Source organism: Alligator mississippiensis, chromosome 5, assembly GCF_030867095.1.
Source record: "Alligator mississippiensis isolate rAllMis1 chromosome 5, rAllMis1, whole genome shotgun sequence".
NCBI lineage: Eukaryota > Metazoa > Chordata > Crocodylia > Alligatoridae > Alligator > Alligator mississippiensis.
This window is the reverse complement of record NC_081828.1, coordinates 75,278,407-75,290,226: the sequence shown is the minus strand read 5'-3', so window position 1 is coordinate 75,290,226 and position 11,820 is coordinate 75,278,407. Positions and strand designations below refer to the sequence as shown.

At 52.4% G+C, this 11,820-nt stretch overlaps 1 protein-coding gene and 1 long non-coding RNA gene across 2 annotated transcripts in view; one reads left to right on the top strand and one right to left on the bottom strand.

Annotated features, from left to right (window-relative positions):
- Positions 1–2,784: 2,784 nt before the first annotated feature.
- THAP7 (THAP domain containing 7) lies at positions 2,785–8,971 on the bottom strand. The gene is made up of 5 exons (XM_006277023.3): positions 8,888–8,971; positions 8,560–8,639; positions 7,470–7,625; positions 4,069–4,206; positions 2,785–3,606 (listed from the first exon to the last, which is right to left on the bottom strand). Exons 2-5 carry the CDS (start codon positions 8,637–8,639, stop codon positions 3,003–3,005), a joined length of 978 nt encoding a protein of 325 aa, XP_006277085.1. The 5' UTR covers positions 8,888–8,971; the 3' UTR covers positions 2,785–3,002.
- LOC132250829 (uncharacterized) overlaps positions 8,944–11,820 on the top strand; it is a 25,980-nt gene continuing 23,103 nt past the window's right edge. Inside the window, exon 1 of the long non-coding RNA XR_009462474.1 lies at positions 8,944–9,024. This is a non-coding gene — a long non-coding RNA (uncharacterized LOC132250829). The remainder of the gene's footprint in view (positions 9,025–11,820) is intronic.

Genomic DNA, 11,820 nt, shown 5'->3' with positions numbered 1-11,820 from the left:
TACAATAGCAGGAAGTCAGGGTAGATATTCATCATGTAGACTAACTAAATCAGAGATGTACAAGATAAGCTTTCATAAGCAGAGGACTTCATCAGATGCTGTGATTTAGGTCATCTATAAGATGCAACTCTGCCCTGCCTTCTGCCTGACTTCAGACTAACATGGCTAACTACCTTTCTTAGCAATAGGAGAACAGAATAACTTTTAAAACAGCAAAAATGCTTATAACATAAAAACATAAAACAAAAATCCACTAAAAATACCCTAGCCTAGCTTTGTTTGCTAAACATCTGCCAAATTAGAAAGCCTTACAGTCCTTCCAAAAGCTCTGGCAGGTCTCAAGAGGGAGGGAGTTCCAGTGCTGAAGGGTAACTACTGAGAATGACCTCCCATGTGTTTTTGTCAAGCAGACTTGGTGAATTAACGGCTGCCTATACATATGCTCGTTCACACGCTAATTCCAATGCAATAGCATCGCCTCACCATCACATATATTAAGTTCCCATGCATGTTAAAATGGCTGCGGGAGCGCTTTGTCTAAACCTCATCAGCTTTAGTGTCCTTTAGCTATTTTTAAATGTGCAGGGGCTTAATACACATGACGGTGAGCGGTTTTAATTAGAGCGGCTGTCCAGGAGCCATTCTAATGAAAATGACATGCCCCGCCCCCACCAAACACATATACAGGCTGTCAATGGTACTTGCAGGAGGTTGCTCTTGCTGACCTTAAGAATCATGACAGAGCACAGCAGAGAAGGCAGTCCCTTAGATATGCAGAGCCCAGACTGTTTAGGGGCTTATTAAGTCAAAACCAGCACCTTGAATTGCAGCTGAAGAGCTACTGGGAGCCACTGCAGATTCTGGGGCACTGAAGCCATATATTCCTGGCAACCCAACCCCTATCAAAAGGCAGACAGCCATATTGGAAACTAGCTACAGGTTCCAGATGGTCTTCAAGGGTAGTCCCACATAACTTAGGTTTGTTTTTGGTCAATAGTGCTCCAAATTTGCAGCAGCAGCCTGTAATTATTGGAGTCTGGACAGATTAAGTGTAGCCCCTGAGGGGTCTGCACATAGGACCTGTCTATTGTGGCCAAGATCACCTTGAGGAGGCTTTGTAGTTAAGGGTGGAGATTTGTCCAATGCACTTTGGGCAAACCCCACTACAGAGTCTACTATAGCCTCCCAGTGGGAGGATCTTGGTTACATGGCTTGTTTTTACAGAGATGGGGGATTTCTCCCTAGCTTACTCCTTTGGCCTTTTGGCTTGGGGGCATCTGAGCTCCAAGGTGTCTGGGTTTGAGGCCTGCACGTAGGATGCCTGCCTTGGATTTGGAAGTATCTGAAGCCCTAAACTGAAGAGTCCAGAGGGAAGGATACTTGCCAGTGATAGCACCACACAGGCTTGAATGATTGAGCTTTGCTCAGTTGATAAAATTTGGAACTGATTTGACTAATTTGGCCTGAGACACTAAATACAAACAAAAATTAAAAAATAAAAAAAAGAGTCAAGGTTTCAGTGGGACTGACATGACAAACACAGTTTCAGCAAATGAATTAGGGATGGGACCAGGGAACCTCTAGAACCAACCTGACAAGTTAATATAGAGGCAACTCCATTGCAAGAAACTATCACAGACCCAAGTCCTCTGTAACAGAAAGCCATGCTGACCAATGGATAACATCACCTGTATTGCCATGGGCCTTGGAGCCCCACTCCTGGACCAACACTGCATTCCAGGACCCACAACCCACTGTACTTCGTGCTGTGTACACAGAATGAAGATGGCCCCCCCACTCCAAAATGTTGAGAACCTGTGTAAAGCAAGAGCCAAGCGCTGGTTACTGATAGGGGAATAAGAAAACAAACATTAACACAAGATTGCTTAGTGTGGCCCAGCAGTGGTCAATAGTGGTCTCACTACAAGGTATAGTCTAGATAGCCCTTGAACATGACGGTTTCAAACTGTCTTCCAGTGGAAACCAGTCAAACCACAATGAGACCGCACCCACTGGGCCAGCAGTTGAGGCATTTCCATGGCCAACTGCACATGGAGGAGTAACAAATTATGTCTGGTTATGTTGCCTGCTTGCAGACATGCACCCTGTACAATGCATGGGGGAATCCCTCACTTGCAACTGCAGAGTTGAATAGCTGGCCAGATTCGTGGCAGTAGCACAGCTGCAAACAGAGTGGGGGACACTCCTATAGGAGATCTCTCCCACTCTGTGCTTTCAGGCACACCCATGGAAATCCTGTGCAGAGGGATTCCTCTCCATAGGCTTGCAAATATGGAGGGGAGACCCCAGGTCAAGTCCTGTCCCCATGCACCTCCCCCCCACCCCCACCCCTTGCAGACATGTGCAGGGGAAAAATCACCTGCTAGCTAGAGGGTTTCTTGCACATCTGTATCTGCAACTTTCTGTGCATCATAGATTGCAAATAAGAATCATAGGCCTTTATCCAGTTGGGGAGGAAGATAAGGGAGGACAAGAGATCACCAGCTAGCAGGAACCTGGTTGGCATATGGGGCTCTGGAAGGGAGCTAGACTGCCTGACCCCAATATCCCTCTCCCGCGACAGAAGCCTTGCCAGGGCATACGATGTCTCCTGGGAAAAAGCCTCACTTCAAGAACACTGCCTGGGGAAAGTGCAATCATGCAATCACATTAATAAAGTTAAGCTGTCTGTAGGCCTAGGAGAGTATATTCAACTGCTCTGGCATCCAGCACCCCTGCAGCTCCCCACAGGGCAGCGAGCAACACCAAAGTCAAAACCAGCCCTTCATATAAAACAGGATCTTTATTTACAGCCCCTCCAAGTCTGTAGTAAGAGCACAAAGGCAGAGGAAGCACCATTGTCACACTTGTCCATACAACCCTGGCCACCTGGTACTGCAAGCCTGTAACCAGCTCAGCTGGTGGCTGACATGATGCTATGAGCCTCCCCATTAGGCAGTACTGTGAGGGAGACCAGTGTGATGCAGCATCTGAGAGAAGGGTCACTCGAGATCATTTAGCAGCTGCAACTCGAACACCTGGAGGTGCTCCTTCAGCTGGCGGTGCATGTCTGCGGGGGGCTGCTGCTCCCGCTGCAGCTCACCAATGCGTAAGCGCAGCCGCTGCTCTCGCCGCTTGCAGGCCTGCAGCTGCCGCTGGGCCTTGTCCAGGGCATCCAGTGCTGCTTCTGCCCGCCGCTTCCACAGCAAGGCACTGCCAACCTGGTAGCTGTGCTCAGTCTGGATGTACGCACCAGCAGGGGGCGGGAGGCGCAGCATGTAAAGTGAAGGAGAGACGGGGCGAACTGGTTCGGGGGCAAGAGGGGGAGTCTCAGCCTCCGGCAGGGCAGGTTTTGCTGTGGCTTCCTCGCCTCCTGTGGCCTCGGGTGGGTGCTCAAGGAGGATGTCCAACAAGCTGGCAAGGATCACGTCATGCTTGTCCTCCAGGTTCACCTTCTGTGGGAGGGGCCCTGGCACAGCAGGGAGGCTTCGATGCTCCCCAGCAGGAGCTGCTGCAGGGCTGGATGCTGACACTGGCTCCTCCTCAGGGAAGCAGGAGACATCCACGCAGAAGGGGGCTTTCTGTTCCACTTGGCCAGGATCATGCCTGCGAAGAAGGGAGGGTGGCAGGAGGGGGCGGCATCAGTTTCAAAGGAGTACAAGGTGGGTAGGGGAATGACACTACCACATAGCAAGAACACTCAACACACAACCAGCAGGGGCAACCCAACTTTCTCACTAATCTGCTATGATCCCAACCCAACTCCTACACCAGGAGATATAAGAGCAGATGTAGCCCCTGCCCCGCTCCAACCCATACCACAATTTAGCAGAACCTATCCCAGCTCCTCACCCCAAGCCACTGCCCCCATCACAACCAAGCCCAGAGGCCCCAACCAGTCTAATACAGACAGACAAGGCCCCTCTGAGACACAGCCTGGCATAGACAACAGCCCACTGCTTCTTGAAAGTCAATCCAGTACTTCTGGACAGTGGGACAGATCCATATGCCCTGCTGCCACTTGGACAGCTTCTGGCCATGACACAATGGATCAAGACATGAGCTCACCTCCACCGCCTCCCAGCTCGGACAAGCTTAGGGCTGTCACTCTCCTGCCCAGATGGCTTTACTTTCGCTGCTCTGTGTGTTTTTGAGAAAGACTCGAAGATGGTAGGGATGGCCCCCTCCTTGAGGCGGTGATAGCCACTGTGGAGAAAACACAGGTAGGCATGAGCCCCCAGGCCTGGCTGGCTCCAACCTGCAGCACTGACTCAGCTGCCACTGAGGACTACAGCCAAATATGTACATACACAGACAAAGCCTCTCCATAGCAGAAGCAGCAGAACCCTCCTTTCTGCTGGCAGAGGGATTTCTGCTACTCTCCAATCAGAGGTGCACGCAAACCCTCCTGTACCTTCTCTCAGCTACTGTAGTCCCTCCAGCAGCTGGTGCTTTCCTGGGGGGCCTGGCTGCTAAGGGGAGCTACCCATGAAAAGTAGCTGGAGAGGAAAACAGCTGGTGCTCCCGGAAGATTTACTGGCTGAGCAAAGGGAACACAAATGGAGCCTCTGATGGGAACACAATGGTCCCAGATGTCTAGCCTGGTAGTATCTGTAAATGGCTCTTTGCCTCGTAGTGCGTGCCAGGGCCCAGAGTTAGCAGAAAAGGGCCTCACCATTCTGAACTGGTAGGTCTCACTCTCAGCAGCACCAGCATTTCCCAATATCTGCCTGTCAGATTATCACCATACAGACCCCACCAAAGGAACCCCTGAACATGTTTCAGTGTTAGGCCTTGTGTGGTGCAGGCCCCTCAAAGCTCATTCAGCTTCACTTACCCAGCCACCAAGGCTGCCCATTCAGGATACAGAGGTATCACAGGGGTAACAGGTTTGAAACTTTGTAAATAAAAATAAAATACTTTTCCTTTGGGAGAGTTGTACTACCATTCATCCACAGATATCCAAGTACCTAACAAAGAAAGGTCAGCATCATTACCCTACTTTACAGACGAGGTGACCAAGACACAAAAATGGTGAAGGGGCTTGACTGAGGTCACCCAGCAGGTCTGTGACAGAACCAGGAATAGAACCCAGGAGTCCCAGTCCAGTGTTCTAAGCACTTGGTCACTTCTGCTGCCAGGTCCAGGGTCACACATCAAGTCCAACCCCACATGTTGACTCCGAACCCCATGCCAGGTTGAACCCAGTGTGCCAGGTCCAGGACTGCATTCCTGGTCTGGAGCCACATGCTAGCCACATGTCAGGTCCAACCCCATGCACTATTTCTGAAGCCATGTGCCAAGCCCAGAATTGTGTGTACACATAACTCCAGAGCCAGTGCAGAGTCCCAGGCTCTCCACACGGTGCCAGGCTTGATCCACAGCTCTGGAAGCAGCACAAAGGGTTGAACCCAGCACGTGGCTCCAGTGGCAGTGCAACAGGTCCAACCCAGCAGAGGGCTGCAGACCCAAAGCATAGGATCAGACCTAGCATGTCAGGTCCAGAGCTGTATGCTGGTTCAGACATGACATGCCGGGTCCAGCTGCCCACCAACCTCACACGCCAGCCCAATTTGCTATGCGGCTGGGGAGGGGAGCTCCCTATGGGTCTAGAAGTCTGGTGGCAGAGGGCAGGGAAGGGCAAGATGACACAAGGGAGCAGTGGTAGTGTTAACTGCTATAGCTCTCAGAGCCACACAAACAGTGCTGCCACTGCTCCGCCTCCTTCCTCCCAACCCAAATTTCCACACTTGTGGGGAATCCCTTTTTCTCACATATAATGCACACCCCAATTTTCTCCAGCTAGTTTTGGGGGGAAAGTTAAAAGTTATATGCAAGATAATACGGTTCTTAAATCCCACTCTGCAGAACTGTTATTCTTCTGCTGTCTACAACAGCATTTCACAACCCATGGGTCGCGACCCAAAAAATGGGTCACAAGAATTATATGAAAGGGTCATGAACAAATGTTTAAAATGGATCAGCAAACTTTAAACATGGATTCTCCTTTAAAGGAGAAAAAATGTGGGAAACCGTGGCTTTCCCCTTGCAGGCTATAAGAGTTCCAGCCTGCAAGGGGCTGCTTGGGGGCCTCCATGCCCCACAACCCACTCCCTAACCTCACCAGCTGGGGGGCTGGACCATCAATGTTTACAAATGGGTCTTAGTTCAAAAAAGGTTGAGAATCACTGGTCTGGAACATTCTTGCATCTCACCAGTAGTTTAACAGGGCTGTTGTACCAAAGGATGACTGCTCTCTCAGCATTTGTCACTAAATGAGTCCAGAGAGAAGGGAGATACATCTTGACTGGGGGGAACAAGGACCAAGCAGACCAGTCCATCTTTACTGGGATGAGGGAAGAACCAGATAGACGCGTCCATCTTTGTAGGAGGAGGAAGGAGATGTGTCTGAACTAAGAGAGAACTGAAGCTAAAAATAGATGCCATTTTTGTTGTGGCATCAGCTGTTCCAGGATGTTTCCCAGAACAACTGGTCCACTTCACTGAGCACCTGTTTCCAGCCAGGTCAGGCCCCTGCTACTCCTGGGGCCTGATCTTGTGGGACAACTGAAACAGGAGAACCAACTTGCAGTGCACCTCTGCAAGTGGGGGAACCTTGGGGTTCCCCTACTTATAGAGACATGCCCTGAGGGTGCAGCAGCACAATCCGTGCTGGGGGATTTCTAGGGCACCCCACTGCAAACAGGGACCCCTAAAGCTCTAGGAACACTTACCTGGGGTTCCCCCATTGGCAGAGGTGTGCCCCAAGTCAGGATGCAGCAATGGGGTCAAGCACTCCCAGGTCAACATGGTCAAGCATTCCCAGGGCTGAAGATGCATGATCCTGCATGCCCTAAAAATATCCCTGCAGGGGAATTCCCCAGATGCTCAGGATCAGGCCCCTAAAGTCTTGGGAGTTTCAGGCTGCCCACGCTCTCCTGCCATAAAGCAAACAGAAGTCCACCGCAAACTAGTAGCAAAAATTAATACTGCTTTTTGTCATGGCCACAAATTTGGGCATTTGTGGCATGACAAAGAGCATGGTTTGCTTTTGCTTTTGCTTTGTGCCCCCATCAAAAATTTAACAGCAGCACAGAGGTGATGTCTGTTTTCAGCCTGAGTAAATCAAATCATTTTCAATGGAGGGGAAGCAGGCAAAAGATTCATGAAGTTCAGTGAACTTCCACTGGGAGCAGAAGATGCTTCCTAACTCAGGAAGTTCCACGCAAACCAATCTGTTTTTGTGGAGGAAAGAGGTGTACAAATCTAGAAAGGGGCAAGGGGAAGGACAGGGGCATGTGGAGGAGTCCAGCCCAAGATGAAAGAAAGTGGCAGCTACTCGCAGAATTACAAGTGCTCACAAGAAAGCTTGTTTGCCCAGGCTGGTTTAGATCTAGCTTCTCACTGCCACTCTGCCCTGAGGCACAAAACTGGAGTTATCCAGGGTTGGCATGATTTCCTGCACTCACCTGATGCCCATCATCTCAAAGCAGCTCTTCTCAAAATGCTTGGAACAGAAGTAGATGTACTTGGAGGTCGGATCCCAGAGACCCTGACCGCTGGGATCCTTGCGCCGACAGTTTTCCAGCCACATGACACGCCTCGGGTTATCCTTCTTGGGCAGCCTGCGAGAGATAAGGCCAGCACTGCTGAGTTACTCCAAGAAAGGGCAACCTGGGGGCCTTAACTGCTACAACAAGGAACTTCATTGGTTGAGGAAGGAGAATGCATGTTAACAGATTACACTGGACAACAAGAGAGAAAACAAGACAGGAATGAAAGTCACAGGTTGGTAACAAGTGGTCCAAGGTAGGACACCAAGTAGAGGACACCAGCTAGCAACTACTGCCCTTCCACTACACCCCAGAAGCCAGCAGATGCCTCTCAATGAAACTCTATCCAGAAATGTGTGTGGAGGAATGACAGGAAGGCAGTCCAACAGTTGCCTGGGTCTCCTCCCACAAATACCTCCTCCTGGCCTGTAGGTGGCCAGAGCCAGGAGGAGGTTGACCAGGACATCCCAGGACTTGGTGGGGCCATGGACAGGGAGTGCCTAAAATTAGAGATGCAGGGAGAAGTGCAGAGTGATGACAGGAGGAGGTCTGCAGCCTGCCACATGCCAGGGCTTCCCTCTGTTCACAGAAAGGGCAAGTAACAACAAAATCAATGAAGTGCAGCAGATGAAGGTGTAAAAGTCCCCAACTTTAGTCCCCACTGGCTCATGGGATTGGGGTAGAAGGCAGGCTAGCTCACAGGGACCCTCAGCCCTGCCACCTGGTGCTGGGGCCAGACGTGCAGGAGCGTGCTCAGCTGGCAGTGAGGAGCTGCACAGAGAGGATGGGTTCAACATGCTCCAGAGCCCAGCGAGGGGGCGCAGTGGGGAGGGCCCGGGGCTGTGCCGAGGCAGGCGCCTCACAACACGCTCCGCAGGGCGGAGGTACACGGGGTGGGGGATGACCTCCAGGTGAATGGGAAGCAGGGCCTGCACAGGCTCGGGAACAGAGGCAGCGCCGCACAGGCCGGGGTGGAGGCAGGGCGCCAGACCCGGGACGGACTCACCGGTGGAAGGAGATGCCTCGGCCGCGGGTCTCGCGGGTGTCGCGGGTGCAGCAGCCAGCAGCAGAGCAGTGACGGGGCATCTGCAGCGGGCGACACCGAAGCCGTGAGACGAGACGAGACGAGACGAGACGAGACCGGCCCCGCCCGGCCCCGCCCCCCGGCCTAGCGGGACCCCCAGCCGCACACAGCCCCGCGCATGCGCAACCGCACAGCCGGGGGGGGGGCCCCCGCCCGGCCCCGCCCCGCCCCGCCTGCGCGAGCCCGAAGGAGGTGGTTCTGCACGGGGCCGGGACGGAACTGGCCAGCCCAGGTCGTTTCCGGGTCTCACCTCGCCGCTCCCATCACTCTGCTGCAGGGCGAGAATTCCGTTTTCTCGAGAGCTGGGCCGAGAATCCCGCGCCGTAGAACATCGCGAGAGCTGGGCTGCGGGAGCCAGCGAGCGGGTTTTCCAAACGGCCAATCGGGGTTCGTACTCCGCTTGCTGTGGGACCTGAGGGGGGCGGGACCGGGGCTGTCTTGAGGGCCCGCCCCCTCCCTGCCAGCGAATCGGAGCCGGGACCCGCCCCCTCCCGCGGAGCCCTCCTCAGGCCCCGCCCCGCGCTCTCGTCCTCCCCTCTGTTGCCCCTCCCTAGCCACGCGAAGGGGGCGGAGCTAAGAGGGTGAGGTAGGAGCGTGGAGGGCGGGGGTCTGGGTGGGGCTAGGAGCCCGGCCCCCGCGCTCCTCGCCGGTGCCCCTCCCCCAGGCTGGCGCGGCCCCGCCCCGCGCCTGTGTTAGTGTGCGCGGCGCCTCCTAGACTGTGCGGTCTCTTCGGGTCTCGGCGCTGAGCTCCAGCTGCAGCCCGGGACTTCCCATGTCCGCCGGGGGTGCGGGTTTGTCTCTTCCCTCCCGGCGAGCAGTGCTACTAAACCTGGTTGAGAAGCAGTGGTGCAGCCTCCCAGAGGCAGCGTCCGTGTTCCCCGTGCCGGCGTGAAGCCACGCCCGACCCAGGGACCCAAAGCGCCTCCTGCGGCCCGGCCCGGCCCGGCCCGGCCCGGCCCTTCCACCCGGACTCTGACCGCAGCCTGTGCAGGAACTGAGTCCCTCGGCGGCGTCGTGCCCCCGCCCCTGCACGGAGCCGGGGGGAAGAAACAGATGGGGTGGGCTTGGGGCTGAAGTCACCTATGTTGCCTCCCACATTACTGACGCCAGTTCAGGCTCCCTGCAGGGACCCGCCTGAGAAGGGGGAATCCTGGTTTTCTCCGATTTAAAAAACTTCCCAATTTTTGGTTTAAAAAAAACCCAAAAAACCCCAAATCCACTTTTTCCTGTGATTAAAATGAAATGCTAGTATACATATATCTCTATATTAGCAGCATTTCATTTAAATCACGGGGAAAAATGTGGCTTTAGGGTTATGTCTTTTTTAACTGAAAATTGGAGCTATTAGGGTGGGATACAAGGAACTGGGTTGACAATTACTCTATAGAAATAATTTTGAGTGAGGATAAAGTAGGCTAGAAAAGTATAAGACTACAATAAGGATTAGAATTAAATTACAGTTGGGATTAGGGTAGGATGAAATTCAGATTATCATAACAAGGATTATAGGATAGGATGAAATGAAATTGCCTAGAATGTATTTAATATTACAACAGTGTACGAGAAAGGAAGAGCAGCATTACAATAGAGTGGCATTCTGATTATTATAGATACAGTAGGATGGGATCAGAGTTAGATTGCATTAGGATTATGATTAGGATTACCATGGGATGGGCAAGTATAGTTAGTATATATATATTGCTAGCATATAAACTCCCTGCCCGCCTCCGCCTCCTTCCACAGAGCAGAGGGGCTCCTGCCTCCCTGCCTGAGGAGGAGTCCCCGCCAGCCCTCTGGGCGGCGTACGCACAGTTGCCCAAAAGTGTTACAGAAAGACAGTCTAAACTCTTTATTATATTACAATTATTTTAATCTAATCTTGTCATTTTTAAATACCCCTTGCTGGCAAGGCTGGAACAGTACTGGTCAGCTGAAGGTAGACCACAGCCTGGTCTTCCTCACCCAGAAGTGAGGGGTGGATCCAGGGGGAGTGCAGTAGTGTAGTTGCACCCCCTTTCCATGATGCAGAGTAGTGCGCTCTCTAGATGACACGCTGGTGGCTCCACTTCCCACACAGACACCTGGGTACCCCTTGGAATCCAGAGAGCAGGAACTGGTCTCAGACCATGGCAGGTGAGGGAGTGTAAGGCATGGCTAGAGCCCTGTGCTCCTGATGGACACCCAGGGGGAGCAAACAGGGAGCAAGCACAGAAAGGAGGCACCCACCTTTTATGGCCACTCTCCCCAGCTGACCCAAGAGTGGGGGGAGCCCCAAGGCTGGTTCTGCCCTGCCCCAGCCACAGGTGATGGGAAGCAGCTATGTGGGGTGCCCACCTTGGTTGGAGACAGTAGCAGTGGCAGGGAGCAGGTGGAGAAAGGGGGTACCCTGGTGGACCCTTGCATCTGGGGGCACAGGAAAGCGTGTTACACAAATTGACAATTGCTCAAATCACAAGCAAGACCTTATGAGGGAGGATAAGGCAAGATGCCACATTTATTGATTAAGCACTTAATACACACACACACATCACATTCATACCCCCAATTTCTGTTTTGCAGTGGTATACATTACCAGTCTTATCAGTACTTGGATCAGCTTAGTGGCTAGCCAAGTTGATTATGAGTAGGCGCTGGGCTCCTGCTGGTCCATCTTGTCAGACAAACCAATGCTCTAGGATGACGTGCAGAACAAGACCCAAAATCGATATGTCTCGCCCCATCTTTTATAGCCTTGTCAATTCACCCTGTCCTCTGGGCTTTTGCTGTGTTCTTCCTTGAAGGTCAATTTCATTGTTCTCTCACTGTTCCGGGGCAAATTCTTCTTGTTTTGGTCTTTTATCTGTCTGCATTCTTCAGCCAGTCACCAGCCAATGTTTTCCTTTTCCACAAACACACACTCATCCATACAGCATACAAAAGCGTAAAAGGTCGAGCACTTGTGTCAAGCTACAGAGCAATACAAAATGGAGTTTCTTAAGGCAATACAAAACTCAACAAAATACATAAGATTAAAAACAATAGGCAAAAAGTCGATTTGCATAACAAGCGGAGCCACCTTCATGTCTTCCAAATCTGAACACATGCAGCCCCTTGTGGAACAGCTCAAGACAAAAGCAGCCATGGCACGAATCAAGATCAGGGGAGATGCTGGGAGGGAGGGGTCCTGGCAGCTGCCCCTGTGGC